Source organism: Salmo trutta, chromosome 14 (assembly GCF_901001165.1).
Source record: "Salmo trutta chromosome 14, fSalTru1.1, whole genome shotgun sequence".
Classification (NCBI taxonomy): Eukaryota; Metazoa; Chordata; class Actinopteri; order Salmoniformes; family Salmonidae; genus Salmo; species Salmo trutta.
The window spans coordinates 3,462,957-3,483,616 of record NC_042970.1 but is presented as its reverse complement, the minus strand read 5'-3'; the positions used below and the strand labels follow the sequence as shown (position 1 = coordinate 3,483,616).

Sequence of the window (20,660 nt, the reverse complement as noted above, 5' to 3'; positions counted from 1 at the left end):
CCAGTAAGGCGTCTCTCAGAACGGTGTTCTCCTTTTTAAGTTCATTAACTTCGGTTTCTATCTTATTGACTGTCCCTTTCAGCTTGTGTGTTTCCTTCTCCAATGTCGCAGCTTTTTCATCACTCATCTCGAGGCCTTCAACTCTTTTATATCCCTACTGACTAGTTCAAGTATACCCAGTTTGTCATTTATTGATTTTTAACAGATCGGTTTCGACCTTTAACATTCCTGGTGGTGAAAATATTAAATCGTCAGGCTTTAATGTGCTGGGCTTTGTTGTATAAACACAACTTTTCCCCTCAATAAATGTTTTATATGGAACAATGGGTTAATATTGCATAGAAACCCGATGTTATTTTACCATAAATGGTTCTCGAAAAACATTGTCCCTGTCAGCCAATTAGTTAATATTAGTGAGAATCTATTTACACGGAGAGAATTTATGGAAAGATACAACTTTGAGGTTTCAAGCAAGGAATATGACACTGTTATTAAAGCTATACCTAGTGGGATAAAAGCTTTACTTCAGAATAATGCATATTTTAGAATATCTCCGATTGTAAGCGATATTCAGGTGAATGGCATTGGTCTACTAGATACGAAATTCAACAATCGTTTACTAAGGGATATTTTCTACAGGAAGTCTATTCCCTCTGCGATATTTTGTTGGGCTTCATCGTTTGATGTAAACTGGCGCCGTGCTTGGCTCACTCCACACACATTTATGGTGACCAATAAAGTAAAGGAGATCTCCTTTAAGATTGTCCATAGATCCTATCCGTGTAACAGTTTGATTTCTAAATATATACTTGATGTTACCAGTGAATGCAGTTCTTGTGAACTAGAAACTGAATCTATTGAACACTTATTCTGTCATTGTTTATATAGTGAAGTGTTCTGGACTGATGTAAAACTATATCTTGGCCTCAAATTGCATACAACCATTGAAGTTTGACATATTATTTTACTACATTGATTCCACAATTGAACGTGAGTATGTCATCAATCTCTTTATTTTATTCGGAACATTTTTCATACACAAATCAACATTTATGAAGAAAAGGCCCCTTTTCTTATTTTTAGATCTGAGTCATTAAAACGTATACAAAACAAAATGACAAAAAAATGTATTCGCTACATGTCTGTATTTGAATTGATTTAATGTGGATTCATTTAATTGTTATTTTTCTCATTACTTTGTGGAATCCCTCTGGCTGTTATGTTTATGTTTTGCATGTTACTATTAATAAAAAAAAGAAAAAAAAGAAAAAATATGAGCAGACTTCCTACTTCTGCTAGGTCATGTTGTAATTTGTCAACAACAGTGGTGTAAAGTAATTGAACTGTGCCACTGTCTCTTATCTAGAAGAGATAACGCTTCCATTGAACTGTGCCTCTTATCTAGAAGAGAAACCGTTTCCATTGAACTGATTCTGTACATAAACACAACAATAACCAGGCACGTACACAGAGAGGGTTCTACAAGTCCACAGAGAGGGTTCTACAAGTCCACAGAGAGGGTTCTACAAGTCCGCAGAGAGGGTTCTACAGGTCCACAGATAGGACTCTACAAGTCCACAGACAGGGTTCTACAAGTACACAGATAGGGTTCCACAAGTACACAGAGAGGGTTCTACAAGTCCACAGAGAGGGTTCTACAAGTCCACAGAGAGGGTTCTACAAGTCCACAGAGAGGGTTCTACAAGTCCGCAGAGAGGGTTCTACAAATCCACAGATAGGATTATACAAGTCCACAGAGAGGGTCCTACCAATGCTTCCCCCTCTCCAGTGAAAATTTCCCTACAAAGAAGATTGATCATAAACTGGACGTACGCTGAGTGAACCACACATTAGGAACACCTTCTTGATATTAAGTTGCACCCACTTCTGCACTCAGAACAGCCTCAATCCGTCAGGGCATGGACTCTACAAGGTGTCGAAAGCGTACCACAAGGATCCTTGCCCATGTTCACGCCAATGCTTCCCAAGGTTTTGTCAAGTTTGCTGGATGTCCTTTGGCTGGTGGTGGACCATTCTTGATACACACGGGAAACTGTTGAGCGTGAAAAATCCGGCAGCATTGCAGTTCTTGACCCAAACCGGTGTGCCTGGCACCTACTACCATACCCCATTCAAAGGCACTTAAATCTGTTGTCTTGCCCATTCAGCATCTGAATGACACACGTATAGAATCCATGTCACAATTATCTCAAGGCTTACAAATCCTTCTTTAACCTGTCTCCTCCCCTTCATCTACACAGATTAAAGTGGTTTTAACAAGTGACATCAATAAGGGATCATAGCTTTCACCTGAATTCACCTGGTCAGTCTATGTCCTGAAAAGAGCAGGTGTTCTTAATGTTTTGTACACTCAGGGTACGTGCCCTTTGTAGACATGAACACCTGCCCTGTACATGTCAATAAACAACCCTAGCAATTCTCCTGAAGTGACCTACTCTGCTATAGAAGTGACCTAGAAGTGTTTACCTCGTTCCATGGAACTTTCCTGCCTCACCTGAGAGTAGAGGAGGTGAGAGACCGCCCTTTCAGGAAAAATAACAGAATTTTGTCTCCTCCCCCAAGGCTTAAAATAAGAGCACACACTCTTCTCTCTCACACACAAAGTTTTGTCGTAGGATAGTTGGTCGCTGTGCTGAAAATCTTCCAGAACCTGTAAGTAAAATATTGCCTCTCATTGATAATGATAAAAGTGAAAAGGTTTGTCTATATCTGATAACTACGGATGTTATTAATGTGTGTGATATTTTTAAAGATATTTTTTCTTCATGTCTTTGCAGAAAAACATGACAGCCTGTTGATTTAAGATATGTTATTACATTATATATGTTTACATAGTGCCAGTGATGAAGTCACTGAGTCTAATTTAATTTATTTTAACATCTTAATGTCTTTTGCAGATTCCTGACCTACGCTCCAAAGCACAGATCTAGGATCAGCTCATCCTCATCAAATCCAAACCAGGACCTGAATAAACCACAAGGGGAACACTGACCTCAGACCAGCGTTTAAACCCCACGTCTTCCTGCCCAGACACTGACTCTCTGTCTGGAGTTCCTCTGTGCTCCAGCCGTATATCCATCCATCCATCCATCCATCCACACCCCAGCCATCCAGCCATGGGTCTGATGAGTGAGGACATGGAGTGCTGCGTCTGCCTCCAGTCCTACTCTCGTAGGGAGAAGATCCCTCGGATGCTCCACTGTAAGCACACATTCTGTGTGCTGTGCTTGCAGGCGATGTCCAGGCACCAGAGCGGCCTACTGACAGTCTGCTGCCCACTGTGCCGTTGGATCACCTGCACCGATCCCAGCCTCACCCTGCCGGGGTCGCTGTGGGTTAACACTGAGATCTGGGACCAGATACCAGACACACAACAGGAAGAGGAGGAGGAGGAAGAGGAGGAAGAGTGGAAGGAAGCTAACAGACAGACACAGACCACTACACAGTACACATGGTGAGTACCCCAAGCAAAGGTGGATGGATTTATAGACTGATTTAGAAACCTGGAGAAACATTCCTCTGCTCACTTCTCCTCCTCTCATTTCGTTCTGTCTCTTTTGCTCTAACTCTCTGCTATCACTCTCCCTTTTGCTGCGCTCTGCTTTCTTTCTCTCTCTCTCTCTCTCTCGCTCACCTCTCCCTTTCTCTCTCTCTGCTCTCTCCCTCTCTGTATCACTATATCTATTGGTCTTGATTTCTCTCTTCATCAGTTGTATTGTTGTACTGTGATGGTTTTACTTTAGGTGACAGTTTCCTCACGTTGATGGTATTATGATTGTATTATGCAGTTAGTACAGCTTCCTTTTTAGGTTCAGAAGTCTCTTCAATTACTAAACTGTAATTCTCTCTCTCTCTCTATCTCTCTCTCTCTCATTCTCTCTCTCTCTCTCTCTCTCTCTCTCTCTCTGCCTACTCTCTTTCTTTCCCCCTACTCTCCTGTCCTCCAGGTCTCCATCAAGGCATTGTGGCCTGAGGCTCAAACTACAGAATTTCCTGAGGAGGATGAAGCACATTGTACTGTAAACCGAGAAGACGAAGAGCAGAGAAGAAGAAGACTGGATGTTACCATTTCAGAGTAGGAGATACTCATTGAGTAATGAAGCTAATTCACTAAACAGGACCGACCGGGGATTTTCCATAATGAGGCAAGATTGAACCAATTATCCATGTGCTTTGGTTCTGATTGACTTTGGGTATGTGTAATGTTCTCAGTCAACTTACCTGGTAAAATAAGGGTTAAATAATATTAGTAATAATGAAGGATGGATAGGGGGAGGAAATATAAAAGAAGTTATTAAATGGATTGAGGACGAAAGAAAGATAAAGGAAGTTATGAATAGACAGACAGACGGACGGACGATCGGATGAAGGTTAGAGAATGCTGGATGAAGGTTAGAGAATGCTGGATGAAGGTTAGAGAATGCTGTACAAAGTTATGGATGAAAGAAAGATAAAGGAAGTTATGAATAGATAGATAGATAGATAGATAGATAGATAGATAGATAGATAGATAGATAGATAGATAGATAGATAGATAGATAGATAGATAGATAGATAGAGGGGTGAAGGTTATAGACTGCATGCTGTATAATGTGTGCTGTGTACAATACAATATACTGTGAACAATGTTTCAATGTTTAGTTATTTGATAAAAATTGTATTACTGCGTGAAGGGAAGTGGATGTTTAGTATTTATTATTACATCATTTTATAACTGCTTTAATATTGCAGATTGATTGTTAATTTTATTAATGTAATTGTCTGCATTATTTCCAATCCCCCATATAAAGGAAGTTGGATTTGTTTATCCTCATTTTACATGTTTTATTTATCTGTTCTGTTTGAAGAGCATGTTTTTTTATACTGGGATTATATTTATTGGTAAATAAATACATCTACTTTAAAATAACCCTGTCTTAATGTTGTGAAATTGCTTATTATTATCATTACATTAGGAAAGTAACTGTCCGATATCCAACTATTTATGGACCCCAAATAGAGTTGGGGATGTTAATTCACTACACATTCTACACTACTATTTCCTAAAACGCAAAACAAACCCAAAACATTCCACTGTCCTTGGTTTTGGTGTGTGCTGTACATGACTGAATTCACTCTCTGTTGTAGTCCTGTTTCAGAGAACCTTGAATGCATTCTTACATATGAGATTCCCTAAAAGCACATCACTTTGATAAAGCTATAACCAAAATTTACTTTTTCGTAGCAGGTTAGGAGAATTTACACAGCAGGATAGGATAGTTAAACTAGCAGGTTAGGAGAATGAGGTTAAGGTTAGGAATAGGCTTAGGGTCCGGCTAGTGCAGTAAATACTACTACTTTTGACCAGGGACCGGCTAGTGCAGTATATAGTATACTACTTTTGACCAGGGCCCGGCTAGTGCAGTAAATAATATACTACATTTTATCAGGGCCCGGCTAGTGCAGTATATAGTATACTACTTTTGACCAGGACCCGGCTAGTACAGTAAATACTACATTCTATCAGTGCCCGGCTAGTACAGTATATACTACATTTGATCAGGGCTGTGCTCCATCCACCCTGTTATCTAGCCTAACCCCCAGTCACACCTGACACACAGGTTTCAGAATGATTTAGTTTCTCTTTCTACATATCTCCCGTTAATGACTAACTGTTGTTTATTTCCTCTCTTAGTTGGAAAATAATGTATTGCAGCTTAGTTGGAAAAGAGGAGGGGAGCTGTAGGTTAACAAATAAATTACTCTTTTCTCTGACAGTTTGTATGATGACTCATTAAATTACAGGAAATGTTGTATACAAATGGAAGACCCAAAGAACTGAGACACTAACCCTTAGGACATGCTGTCTGTCTGTCTGCCTACCTGTCTCTATGTCTGTCTGTCTGTTTCTGTCAGATTGTCTGCCTGTCTCTGTCTATCAACCTGTCTGTCACTGTGTGTTTCTCTGTCTGTTTCTCTGTGTGTCTATCTGCCTGTCTATCCATCTCTGTCTGTCTCTGTCAGATTGTCTGTCTGTCTCTCTGTATGCCTGTCTATCAGCCAGTCTCTGTCTCTCTCTCTGTCTATCTGCCTGTCTCTCTCTCTCTCTCTCTCTCTCTCTCTCTCTCTATCTCCCTGTCTCTCTTTCTCTGTCTCTGTCTGTCAGATTGTCTGTCTGTCTCTGTCTGATTGTCTGTCTGTTTCTCTGTCGGCCTGTCTCTGTCTCTGTCTCCTCTTTAGGGCTGTGCTATCCCAGGAGGTCTACCCCGGGGGATGGTAATAGAGGGGAGGTACGTGAGGCGACTTTGGCTCCCTCTACTGGGAATACGGGAGCTGGGCACCCCGACACAGACTGCTCTCACTGGAGGGAATTAGAGGAAAGTGCCAAATAAAAGGATCATGGTGGCACATAGCGGGAGAGAACGAGGAGAGACCGACAGCAAGCCATAGCAGAGAAGAAGGACCGAGCTAAACCTCAGTGATTTTCATTGTTACGTTTATTTTCTGGCTTATTATTGTTGTTTTTGCAGACTAAAGCATCCCGGTCTCTGTGTCAATCTCTGCATGCTCAGCCCAAGACCCCACGGTTTACCACAGGGCTTATAAATACGGTTGTCTCATCACTAGGGCCTATATAGACTGTTGTCTCCTCACTAGGTCCTATATAGACTGTTGTCTCCTCATTAGGGTCTATATAGACTGTTGTCTCTTCATTAGCATCTATACAGACTGTTGTCTCCTCATTAGGGTCTATATAGACTGTTGTCTCCTCACTAGGGCCTATATAGACTGTTGTCTCCTCACTAGGGTCTATATAAACTGTTGTCTCCTCATTAGGGTCTATATAGACTGTTGTCTCCACACTAGGGCCTATATAGACTGTTGTCTCCTCATTAGGGCAGGTAGTCTAGTGGTTAGAGCGTTGGGCCAGGTACAGAAAGGTTGCGAGATCGAATCCCAGAGCTGACAAGGTAAAATCTTTCTTTCTGCCCCTGAACAAGGCAGTAAACCCACTGTTCTTAGGCCATCATTGTAAATAACAATTTGTTCTTAACTGAGTTGCATAGTTAAAGAAAGATTTTTTTTTTTAAAAGTCCCTAATGAGGAGACAACAGTCTATATGTATATATATAGACTTTGTGTTTGATATGTATATTTTATGGCTCCTTTTTGGTTTATTGTTCTTAACCTTTCTTGATAATTGTAGCCTTGAGGTGTCTGTCAGAGAAGTAGGCAGCTCTATTGTCTCTGTGTGTGTCCCAATTGGAAGCCTATTCCATATGTAGTGCACTACTTTTGACCAGAGCCTTTGCCTTTAAAGTAGTGCACTATATAGGGAATAGGGTGCCATTTGGGACAAAGTGTTACCAAACAGGGCTGACAGTAGAGCTGGTTACCGTCCCTGGCTAGCAGAATTACTCATCATTTACTGTCATTTAGCTCACGTTGTTTTAGTGTGCAGCTTAGTCATTACTTCAGAAAGCAGAAAAATAACAATTAGAAGCTAGCAGAAGACTTTGACAAAGCTCTTTCAGTCTCTTGTTCTGGCCCTTTAATGATAGGAATTCATTAGTGAGATACACCCAAATTCCATGCTTAATTATGCGATGTGAAATTGTATGTTTTGTCCATGGAATAAATGTGTTTGTTTGTGTGTCTGTTATGCGTTAGTGGTTGGCACTTAGCTGACATTGTGAATAGACAGGTGTGAATCACCTGGAATTTCCAGGTGAACCTAAAGAAGAGCCGTCATAATTTGTCAATTTCAAGTCAAGCCTGTTTATTTACAAGTTTCAACAGGGAGACTGTTTTCTAATTGACCGTTTAGAGTGGTTGTTTACAAGGTTTCCACTGATCTTGTGACTTGATATTAGTAGAAACACGTGACTTTAAAACAATAACACAGCAGCCTGAAACTCTCCTGATTGGGGTTTCATTCATCCATCAATTCATCAGATTTTTATGGTAAAACAACTGGACAGGCCACTCACTCATTAACACCTGACATTTCCATGGAGTCCTGGGATACATATAAACTATAATAAACGTCATCCACAATATAGAGGTATACCATATACTGTAAGATAAGTGAGTCATTAAAGGGTCATAGGAGAAGATCAACAACTTCTTCCATTGAACTGTGTCTCTTATCTAGAAGAGAAACTGCTTCCATTGAACTGATTCTGTACATAAACACTACAATAACCAGGCACATACACAGAGAGGTGTCACACCCTGACCATAGAGAGCCTTTTTATTCTCTATGTTGGTTAGGTCGGGGTGTGACTAGGGTGGGTGATCTAGTGTGTTTATTTCTATGTTAGCCTGGTATGGTTCCCAATCAGAGGCAGCTGATTATCGTTGTCTCTGATTGGGGATCATATTTAGGCAGCCATTTCCCCACTGTGTTTTGTGGGATCCTGTTTATGTGTAGTTGCCTGTGATCACTCTGTAGTGCCACGTGCCGTGTATACTTTATTTGAGAGTTTCACTTAAAAAAATATGTGGGACTCTCCACACAACCGTGACAAGAGGGTTCTTCAATTCCACAGAGAGGGTTCTACAAGTCCACAGAGAGGGTTCTACAAGTCCACAGAGAGGGTTCTACAAGTCCACAGAGAGGGTTCTGCAAATGCTCCCCCCTCTCTAGTGAAAATTCCCCTACAAAGATTGATCCATCATAAATAGGACGTACACTGAGTGAACTAAACATTAGGAACACCTTTTATACACTCAGTGAATGTCATGGAAAGAACAGATGTTCTTAATGTTTTGAACACTCAGTGTATGTGCCCATTGTAGACATAAACACCTGCCCTGTAAATGTCAATACACGGACCTGGCAATTCTCCTGACATGACCTACTATGCTATAGAAGTGTTTACCTCGTTCCATGGAACTTTACTGCCTCACCTGAGAGTAGAGGAGGTGAGAGACCGCCCTTTTCTGGGAAAATAACTGAACTTTGTCTCCTCCCTCAAGGCTTAAAATAAGAGCACACACTCTTCTCTCTCACACACAAAGTTTTGTCATCGGATAGTTGATCTTCCAGAGCCTGTAAGTAAAATATTGCCTCTCATTGATAGTGATAAAAGTGAAAAGGTTTGTCTACATAAGATAGCTACGGATGTTATAAATGTGTGTGATATTTTTAAAGATATTTTAATCTTCATGTCTTTTCAGAAAAACATGACAGCCTGTTGATTTAAGATATGTTATTACATTATATTTGTTTACATAGTGTCAGTGATGAAGTCACTGTGTCTAATTTAATTTATTTTAACATCTTAATGTGTTTTGCAGATTCCTGACCTACGCTCCAAAGCACAGATCTAGGATCAGCTCATCCTCATCAAATCCAAACCAGGACCTGAATAAACCACAAGGGGAACACTGACCTCAGACCAGCGTTTAAACCCCACGTCTTCCTGCCCAGACACTGACTCTCTGTCTAGAGTTCCTCTGTGCTCCAGCCGTATATCCATCCATCCATCCATCCATCCATCCAGCCATCCAGCCATGGGTCTGATGAGTGAGGACATGGAGTGCTGCGTCTGCCTCCAGTCCTACTCCCGTAGGGAGAAGATCCCTCGGATGCTCCACTGTAAGCACACAGTCTGTGGGCTGTGCTTGCAGGCGATGTCCAGGCACCAGAGCGGCCTACTGACAGTCTGCTGCCCACTGTGCCGTTGGATCACCTGCACCGATCCCAGCCTCACCCTGCCGGGGTCGCTGTGGGTTAACACTGAGATCTGGGACCAGATACCAGACACACAACAGGAAGAGGAGGAGGAGGAAGAGGAGGAAGAGTGGAAGGAAGCTAACAGACAGACACAGACCACTACACAGTACACATGGTGAGTACCCAGGTAAAGGTGGATGGATTGATAGACTGATTTAGAAACCTGGAGAAACCTTCCTCTGCTCTCTGCTCTTCCTCTCATTTTGTTCTGTCTCTTTTGCTCTCTCTCTTTTGCTCTCACTCTCTGCTATCACTCTCTGCTATCACTCTCTGCTATCACTCTCTGCTATCACTCTCTGCTATCTCTCTCTGCTATCACTCTCTGCTATCTCTCTCTGCTATCACTCTCTGCTATCACTCTCTGCTATCACTCTCTGCTATCTCTCTCTGCTATCACTCTCTGCTCTCTCTCTGCTATCACTCTCTGCTATCTCTCTCTGCTATCACTCTCTGCTATCTCTCTCTGCTATCTCTCTCTGCTATCTCCCTCTGCTATCTCTCTCTGCTATCTCTCTCTGCTATCACTCTCTGCCATCTCTCTCTGCTATCACTCTCTGCTATCTCTCTCTGCTATCACTCTCTGCTATCTCTCTCTGCTATCTCTCTCTGCTATCACTCTCTGCTATCTCTCTCTGCTATCACTCTCTGCTATCTCTCTCTGCTATCACTCTCTGCTATCTCTCTCTGCTATCTCTCTCTGCTATCTCTCTCTGCTATCTCTCTCTGCTATCACTCTCTGCTATCTCTCTCTGCTATCTCTCTCTGCTATCTCTCTCTGCTATCACTCTCTGCTATCTCTCTCTGCTATCTCTCTCTGCTATCTCTCTCTGCTATCTCTCTCTGCTCTCTCTCCCTGCTATCTCTCTCTGCTCTCTCTCCCTGCTATCTCTCTCTGCTTCCTCTTTTTCTCTTTTTCTTTATTTCTTTCTCTCGTCTCTTTTTCTTGTTCTTTCTCCATCTCTCTCTCTCTCTATCTCTCTATCTCTCTCTCTCTCTCTCTCTCTCTATCTCTCTATCTCTCTCTCTCTCTCTATCTCTCTATCTCTCTCTCTCTCTCTCTCTCTCTCTCGCTCACCTCTCCTTTTCTCTCTCTCTGCTCTCTCCCTTTCTGTATCACTATATCTATTGGTCTTGATTTCTCTCTTCATCAGTTGTATTGTTGTACTGTGATGGTTTTACTTTAGGTGACAGTTTCCTCACGTTGATGGTATTATGATTGTATTATGCAGTTAGTACAGCTTCCTTTTTAGGTTCAGAAGTCTCTTCAATTACTAAACTGTAATTCTCTCTCTCTCTCTCTCTCTCTCTCTCTCTCTCTCTCTCTCTCTCTCTCTCTCACACTCTCTTTCTCTCTCTCTCTCACTCTCTTTCTCTCTCTCTCTCTCTCGCTCTCGCTCTCGCTCTCTCTCTCTCTCACACTCTCTTTCTCTCTCTCTCTCACTCTCTTTCTCTCTCTCTCTCTCGCTCTCTCTCTCTCTCTCTCTCTCTCTCGCTCTCTCTCTCTGCCTACTCTGTTTCTTTCCCCCTACTCTCCTGTCCTCCAGGTCTCCATCAAGGCATTGTGGCCTGAGGCTCAAAATACAGAATTTCCTGAGGAGGATGAGGAGGATGAAGCACATTGTACTGTAAACCGAGAAGACGAAGAGCAGAGAAGAAGAAGACTGGATGTTACCATTTCAGAGTAGGAGATACTCATTGAGTAATGAAGCTAATTCACTAAACAGGACCGACCTGGGATTTTCCATAATGAGGAAAGATTGAACCAATTATCCATGTGCTTTGGTTCTGATTGACTTTGGGTATGTGTAATGTTCTCAGTCAACTTACCTGGTAAAATAAGGGTTAAATAATATTAATAATAATGAAGGATGGATAGGGGGAGGAAATATAAAAGAAGATATTAAATGGATTGAGGATGAAAGAAAGATAAATTAAGTTATAGATAGATAGATAGATAGATAGATAGATAGATAGATAGATAGATAGATAGATAGAGGGGTGAAGGTTAGAGACTGTGTGCTGTGTACAATAGAATATATTGTGAACAATGTTTATAATAGATGTTTAATGATTTGATAAAAGGGAAGTAGGATTTGTTAATCCTCATTTTACATGTTTTATTTATCTGTTCTGTTTGAAGAGCATGTTTTTTTTATACTGGAATTATATTTATTGGTAAATAAATACATCTACTTTAAAATAACCCTGTCTTAGAGTTGTGAAATTGCTTGTTACTATCCTTACATTAGGAAAGTAACTGTCCGATATCCAACTATTTATGGACCCCAAATAGAGTTGGGGGTGTTAATTCACTACACATTCTACACTACTATTTCCTAAAACACAAAACAAACCCAAAACATTCCACTGTCCTTGGTTTTGGTGTGTGCTGTACATGACTGAAATCACTCTCTGTTGTAATCATGTTTCAGAGAACCTTGAATGCATTCCTGCATATGAGATTCCCTAAAAGCACGTCACTTTGATAAAGCTATAACCAAAATGTAGTTTTCGTAGCAGGTTAGGAGAATTTACACAGCAGGTTAGGAGAATTAACTTAGCAGGTTAGGAGATTGTGGTTAAAAGAATAGATAGATAGTCCCGTGTGGCTCAGTTGGTAGAGCATGGTGTTTGCAACGCCAGTGTGGTGGGTTCGATTCCCACGGTGGACCAATACGGGAAGATAGTTTTTTTTGAAATGTATGCATTCAATACTGATAGTCGCTCTGGATAAGAGTGTCTGCTAAATGACTAAAATGTATAAAATGTTAGGAAAAGGCTTAGGGTTAGCTCTCCTAACCAGCTACGAAGTCACTTCTGGTTGTAGCTGTATCGAAGTGGTGTGTTTTTAGGAAGTCCTTCTGTGATTGGTGGAACTCATGTCTGTTTTGTTTGTGTCTCCTCATTAGGGTCTATATAGACTGTCTCCTCATTAGGGCCTATATAGACTGTTGTCTCCTCATTAGGGTCTATATAGACTGTTGTCTCCTCATTAGGGTCTATATAGACTGTTGTCTCCTCACTAGGGTCTATATAGACTGTTGTCTCCTCATTAGGGTCTATATAGACTGTTTTCTCCTCATTAGGGCCTATATAGACTGTTGTCTCCTCATTAGGGTCTATATAGACTGTTGTCTCCTCACTAGGGCCTATATAGACTGTTGTCTCCTCATTAGGGTCTATATAGACTGTTGTCTCCTCATTAGGGCCTATATAGACTGTTGTCTCCTCATTAGGGTCTATATAGACTGTTGTTTTTTCATCTTTATTTAACTAGACAAGTCAGTTAAGAACAAATTGTTATTTACAATGACGGCCTAGGAACAGTGGGTGCACAAAACATTAAGAACACCTGCTCTTTTCAGGACATAGACTGACCAGGTGAATCCAGGTGAAGGCTATGATCCCTTATTGATGTCACTTGTTAAAACCACTTCAATCTGTGTAGATGAAGGGGAGGAGACAGTTTAAAGAAGGATTTTTAAGCCTTGAGACAATTGTGACATGGATTGTATACGTGTGTCATTCAGATGCTGAATGGGCAAGACAACAGATTTAAGTGCCTTTGAATGGGGTATGGTAGTAGGTGCCAGGCACACCGGTTTGGGTCAAGAACTGCAATGCTGCAGGATTTTTCACGCTCAACAGTTTCCCGTGTGTATCAAGAATGGTCCACCACCACCCAAATGACATCCAGCAAACTTGACAAAACATTGTGAAGCATTGGCGTGAACATGGGCAAGGATCCTTGTGGAACGCTTTTGACACCTTGTAGAGTCCATGCCCTGACGGATTGAGGCTGTTCTGAGTGCAGAAGTGGGTGCAACTTAATATCAAGAAGGTGTTCCTAATGTGTGGTTCACTCAGCGTACGTCCAGTTTATGATCAATCTTCTTTGTAGAGAAATTTTCATTGGAGAGGGGGAAACATTCGTAGGACCCTTTCTGTGGACTTGTATAATCCTATCTGTGGACTTGTAGAACCCTCTCTGTGGACTTGTAGAACCCTCTCTGTGGACTTGTAGAACCCTCTCTGTGGACTTGTAGAACCCTATCTGTGGACTTGTAGAACCCTATCTGTGTACTTGTGGAACCCTGTCTGTGGACTTGTAGAGTCCTATCTGTGGACCTGTAGAACCCTATTTGTGGACTTGTAGAACCCAATCTGTGGACTTGTAGAGCCCTATCTGTGGATTTGTAGAACCCTATCAGTGGACTTGTTGAATCCTATCTGTGCACGTGCCTTGTTATTGTAGTGGTTATGGACAGAATAAGTTTAATGGAAGCGTTATCTCTTCTAGATAAGAGACAGTGGCACAGTTCAAGTACTTTACACAACTGTTGTTGACAAATTACAACATGACCTAGCAGTGCAGATTACTGTTAGATTTGATAAGTGTGCTCTTCCCTTAACGCTTTAAACCATTTCACGTCACGGGTCATAGACCAGTGACCCGCGGTTTAGCATAATCCAATACACCTATTGGTGCACGAGCTCTTCCTATATTTACCTTACAGTAAATTCTGAGTTTAGCAGCTGATTATGCCAGAGAGGAAGAGGTGAAGGGAGAGGATTTACTCAACCCAAAACCTTTTTTTGTACGGAGGTCTATGAGAGAGTGTCGAATCATTTGAGGCTTATTTGATCGAATAGCTGTTTCATAATGTTTAGGCTGTTACAAATGTGCTGACCAAAGTGCATGCACATGGCATTCCGTCAACCTTGAGTAAAACAATTTAGTTGTGCCTGTTGTTCACACACTATCTGCCCTCTCATTGGCTAGAATGGTCTGACCACATCATTGGTCCGACTGGTTCCTTGTTAGAGTGGTTACACGAATAACTTGTCAATATAATTTATAATATTTGCCTATGCGGAGTCACCAGGAAATGCTAAAATACGGGTTTTCAGGGATACAGCAAAAACCTCTAACTACATCTCCTTGTTCTATCAGTGTTTTCAACCTAACGTCCGTTACCTCTGAAAAACGGAAGTAGGAACTCTGCTCATACTTTATTTTTTATTTTTATTAATAGTAACATGCAAAACATAAACATAACAGCCAGAGGGATTCCACAAAGAAATGAGAAAAAAATTAAATAAATAAAACTAATCCACATTAAATCAATTCAAATACAGACATGTAGCGAATACATTTTTTTGACATTTTGTTTTGTATACGTTTTAATGACTCTAAATAGTTTTCCAAATCAGATAAAAAAAATAAGAAAAGGGGCTTTTAGTTCATAAATTTTGATTTGTGTATGAAACATTTTCGAGCACCATTTGTTCCATGACAGAGTTTGATACAGTCATTGCCACCATTAATCAGAGTTCTAATAGCATCAACAACAAAAAAGACCAAGTTTCAAATGCATAAGACAATCAAAGATAAAATTGTGACTTACTGTATCAAAGGCTTTCTGAAAATCCAAAAATAGGATAACAGGGAAGTCATCCAATAGATCACGATACTCAACCAAGTCTAACACCAGCCTCAGATTATTAGATATATGGCGCCCTTTCATAAACCCTGATTGACATTCATCAATTAGATCATTCAAGCAAGACTTTAATCTTTGCAAAAAGGTTAAGGCTATAATTTTGTAGTCGTTATTTAGGAGTGTGATTGGACGCCAATTATCAATATTTAAGAGATCCTTGTGTGGTTTAGGTATAAGAGTAATAACCCCTCGCTTCAGAGAGGCAGGTAGTTCTCCCTTCTTTATAGCCTCCTTAAAGGTTTCAAGTAAACTACATACTTTTTTTGTGGCGGCATTTTAGCTAACCCTAGCCAAATCATTAACTATTTTCCTAACCGTAACCTAATTATCATATCTGAGGTAAAAACAGATTCAAGTTGGATATTCGATGGATATTCGCTCATTCAAACCTCAATAGCATTCAAACCACTTGAGCCACAGACTCCAAATAAGTGTCATGATATTGGAAAAATTGCGCACAACATTGCACAAGTCTTATTTTCATGATTTGGACATTATAATTTGCTTTCGTACATGACGGGAACATTTTGGCATTTGCTGTATGATTGATGAGAATCTCCATATTCCAAATGTACGGTCCCTTACTAGACGTCCGCGAATGTTTATAAAATTCACGGACAGCGGCGGGCCGTGCACTGGGGCCAGATCTTCCTGGAAGTCATTGAACGAAGTCTCCTGGACATTCGGTTTCCGTTTTATAAAATGTTCACATTTTGGTAATTTTTCTGCTGTCCCGGAAAATACCACCAGAGGGCGAATGGAATCATATTGCAAATGTACAAAATATCACCAATCACGACGTGGCCTTTTTTCCTAAATGGAAAAGAGTTCGAAGACGAAACTTGGTGAGCATAGGTTTGGCATAATGGGCAGTTGGCCCTGAACAAGATGGAGTCGAGGCCTCAACGCTGTTTGAGTTAAGGCCATTTTTCGAGGATTAAAGGTCAGAAACGAAAATAGAGCTATAATTTGACCACTTCATGTCAAAGTACATGAACCTATGGTGTCAGGAAAAAAAGAACCAGACATTTATCTATCGTAATTTAACCTGTTGGGGCTAGGGGGCAGTATTGAGAATTTTTTGAAAAAAATATGTGCCCATTTTTAACTGCCTCCTACACCTACCCAGTAACTACAATATGCATATACTTATTATATATGGATAGAAAACACCCTAAAGTTTCAAAAACTGTTTGAATGGTGTCTGTGAGTATAACAGAACTCATTTGGCAGGCAAAACCCTGAGACAGATTCTGACAGGAAGTGGATACCTGATGTGTTGAATTGACTTTGAGCCTATGCCATTGAAAAACAAAGGGGGTGAGGTATATTCTGGCACTTCCTATTGCTTCCACAAGATGTCCCCAGCCTTTACAAAGTGTTTTGAGTGTTCTACAGTGAGATCTGACCGAATAAGAGCCATGGAACGTGATGGTCCATTAGACACCTGGCGCGCGATTTGATGGTGGGTACTCTCATTCCGAAACGTTTTAAAAGAAAACCCAATGGTCCGCCTTGAATTTTATTCATGTTCTGGTTAAAAAAGGCCCTAATGATTTATGCGATACAACGTTTGACATGTTTGAACGAACGGAAATATATTTTTTCCGTTCTTGAAGTGAAGTGAAGTCCGGCTGGCTTAGATCATGCGCTACAACACGGAGGTTTTTCGACATAAATGATGAGCTTTTTTGAACAAAACTACATTCGTTATGGACCTGGGACTCTTTGGAAGTGACATCTGATGAAGAGAATCAAAGGTAATGGATTATTTATATAGTATTTTCGATTTTAGATTCCTCCAACATGGCGGTTAGTCTGTATCGCGATGCGTATTTTTCTGGCGCAGTGCTCAGATTATTGCAAAGTGTGATTTCCCAGTAAGGTTAATTTAAAATCTGACAAGTCCATTGCGTTCAAGAGATGTAAATCTATAATTCTTTGAATGACAATATAATATTTTAGCAATGTTTTCTAATATTAATTAATTATTTTGTTGTCATGACTTGACTGCCGGTATTGGAGGGAAACGATTTCCTGAACATCAACGCCATAGTAAAACACTGTTTTTAGATATAAATATGAACTTAGCTGATTGTATGGTTTTGGTGAAGCCTGTCTTTGAATCGACAATGCATTGCACACCGCTATTGTCACTGTACTCTCCTAACATAACCTAACTTTATGCTTTCCCCGTAAAACCTTTTTGAAATCGGTAAACGTGGTTAGATTAAGAAGATGTTTATCTTTCAAAGGCTGTAAGTTAGTTGTATGTTTGAGAAATTTGAATTTGTACATTTATTTGGTTTCAAATTTGCCGCTCTTGAAATGCACCTGCTGTTGATAGGGTGCGCCACGGGGGGCACGCTAACGTCCCAGGTAGCCTCAAGAGGTTAAGAGAAATCGTACAATGTACAATTGGTGATGTTAAAAAAAATGAGTTTTTTTCCCAAAAAAGTTACAGATCCAGGTGCGGCGTGTTCAGATGAATCTGTTAATAACCTCTTACATCTAGATGTTCCGCTAGCGGAACACCTACTCCAATATCCAATGATGGACGTGGCGCGAAATACAAAGTCCTCGAAAATCCGAAAACTTCCATTTTTCAAACGTATGACTATTTTACACCATTTTAACCTCTCTGGCGCATGTGGGACGAATTCGTCCCACCTACGTAACAGCCACTTCAATCCAGTGGCGCGATTTTTGAATCGTTTGAAATACTATTACTTCAATTTCTCAAACATATGACTATTTTACAGCTATTTAAAGACAAGAATCTCGTTAATCTAACCACACTGTCCGATTTCAAAAAGGCTTTACAACGAAAGCAAAACATTAGATTATGTCAGGAGAGTGCCCAGCCAGAAATAATCAGACACCCATTTTTCAAGCTAGCATATCATGTCACATAAACCCAAACCACAGCTAAATGCAGCACTAACCTTTTATGATCTTCATCAGATGACACACCTAGAACATTATGTTATACAATACATGCATGTCTGTTCAATCAAGTTCATATTTATATCAAAAACCAGCTTTTTACATTAGCATGTGACGTTCAGAAAAAGCATACCCCCCGCAAACTTCCGGGGAATTTACTAACAGTTTGCTAAATTACTCACGATAAACGTTCACAAAAAGCATAACAATTATTTTAAGAATTATAGATACATTACTCCTCTATGCACTCGATATGTCCGATTTTAAAATAGCTTTTCGGATGAAGCACATTTTGCAATAATCTAAGTACATAGCCCGGCATCACAGGGCTAGCTATTTAGACACCCACCCAGTTCAGCCTTCACCAAAATCACATTTCCTATACGAAAAATGTTCTTACCTTTCTTGTTCTTCGTCAGAATACACTGCCAGGACTTCTACTTCAATAACAAATGTAGGTTTGGTCCCAAATAATCCATCGTTATATCCAAACAGCGACGTTTTGTTCGTGATTTCTAGACACTATCAGAATGCTACATCACGGTCTCGCGCATGGCGCATTGGCGTGACAAAAAATGTCTAAATATTCCATTACCGTACTTCGAAGCATGTCAACCGCTGTTTAAAACCAATTTTTATGCACTTTATCTCGTAGAAAAGCGATAATATTCCGACCTGGAATCTGCAATGAGCCTAAACAGCCGAATTAAATTTCTCCACGGGGGCGAATCGTGCATGCGCCTCATTCAATGGTCCTCTGATCGGCCACTTACCAAAGGCGATAATTTGTTTCAGCCAGAGGCCGCCTCGTCAACCTTCAGGTATTTCGCGGGTTCTGAGAGCCTATTGGAGCCCTGGGAATTGTCACGTTACAGCTAAGATCCTTACTTTTCAATAAACAGATGCAAGACGCACGACTCCTTGTCAGACAGGCCACTTCCTGCATGAAACCTTGTCAGGTTTTTGCCTGCCATAGAAGTTCTGTTATACTCACAGACACCATTCAAACAGTTTTAGAAACTTTAGGGTGTTTTCTATCCAAACCTGAACAATAATATGCATATTCTAGCTTCTGAGTTGGTGTAGGAGGCAGTTAAAAATGGGCACATATTTTTTCCAAAATTCTCAATACTGCCCCCTAGCCCAAACAGGTTAAAGACAAGACATATTTATATCAAAAAACAGGTTTTTACATTAGCATGTGACGTTCAGAACTAGCATACCCACCGAAACATCCGGTGAATTTACTAAATTACTCACGATAAACGTTCACAAAAAACATAATAATTATTTTAAGAATTATAGATACAGAACTCCTTTATGCAATCGCTATGTCAGATTTTAAAATAGATTTTTTTAAATAGCTTATTCTGAGTAGATAGCTCGCCATCACGGGCTAGCTATTTTGACACCCACCAAGTTTGGCCCTCACCAAACTCAGATTTAGTATAAGAAAAATTGGATTACCTTTGCTGTTCTTCGTCAGAATGCACTCCCAGGACTTCTACTTCAATAACAAATGTTGGTTTGGTCCCAAATAATCCATAGTTACATCCAAACAGCGGTGTTTTGTTTGTGCGTTCAAGACACTATCCAAATGGTAAAGAAGGGTTACGAGCACGACGCATTTCGTGACAAAAAATGTCTAAATATTCCATTACCGTACTTCGAAGCATGTCAACCGCTGTTTAAAATCGATTTTTATGCGATTTTTTTCGTAAAGAAGCAATAATATTCCGACCGGGAGTCGTTATCACATGCTAATGTAAAAAGCTGGTTTTTGATATAAATATGAACTTGATTGAACAAAACATGCATGTATTGTATAACATAATGTCCTAGGGGTGTCATCTGATGAAGATCATCAAAGGTTAGTGCTGCATTTAGCTGTGGTTTGGATTTATGTGACATTATATGCTAGCTTGAAAAATGGGTGTCTGATTATTTCTGGCTGGGTACTCTGCTGACATAATCTAATGTTTTGCTTTCATTGTAAAGCCTTTTTGAAATCGGACAGTGTGGTTAGATAAAGGAGAGTCTTGTCTTTAAAATGGTGTAAAATAGTCATATGTTTGAAAAATGGAAGTTTTTGTATTTTTGAGGAATTTGTAATTCGCGCCACGCCCATCATTGGCTATTGGAGCAGGTGTTCCGCTAGCGGAACGTCTAGATGTAAGAGGTTTTAACGAGAGTCTTGTCTTTAAAATGGTGTAAAATAGTCATATGTTTGAGAAATTGAAGTAATAGCATTTCTAAGGTATTTGAATAACGCGCCACAGGATTCCACTGGCTGTTACGTAGGTGGGACGATTTCGTCCCACCTACCCTAGAGAGGTTAAAGACACGCAGAGCCTGCAATTGCATTACCATAATCTCTAGGCTGTGCCGAGTTCAACGAGATGCCCCGCTTGACCATGGCTTGCTCGGCTGAGCGCAGCAAACGTGAAAAAAAGTAGGCCCATAATGAC

General features: G+C 40.4%; 1 protein-coding gene across 1 annotated transcript; it reads left to right on the top strand.

Annotated features, from left to right (window-relative positions):
* Nucleotides 1–2,596: 2,596 nt before the first annotated feature.
* LOC115207265 (RING-H2 finger protein ATL7) lies at nucleotides 2,597–11,945 on the top strand. Its single transcript, XM_029774241.1, has 4 exons — nucleotides 2,597–2,673; nucleotides 2,919–3,475; nucleotides 3,969–4,032; nucleotides 11,360–11,945. Exons 2-4 carry the CDS (start codon nucleotides 3,138–3,140, stop codon nucleotides 11,369–11,371), a joined length of 414 nt encoding a protein of 137 aa, XP_029630101.1. The 5' UTR covers nucleotides 2,597–2,673; nucleotides 2,919–3,137; the 3' UTR covers nucleotides 11,372–11,945.
* The last annotated feature ends 8,715 nt before the right edge of the window (nucleotides 11,946–20,660 follow it).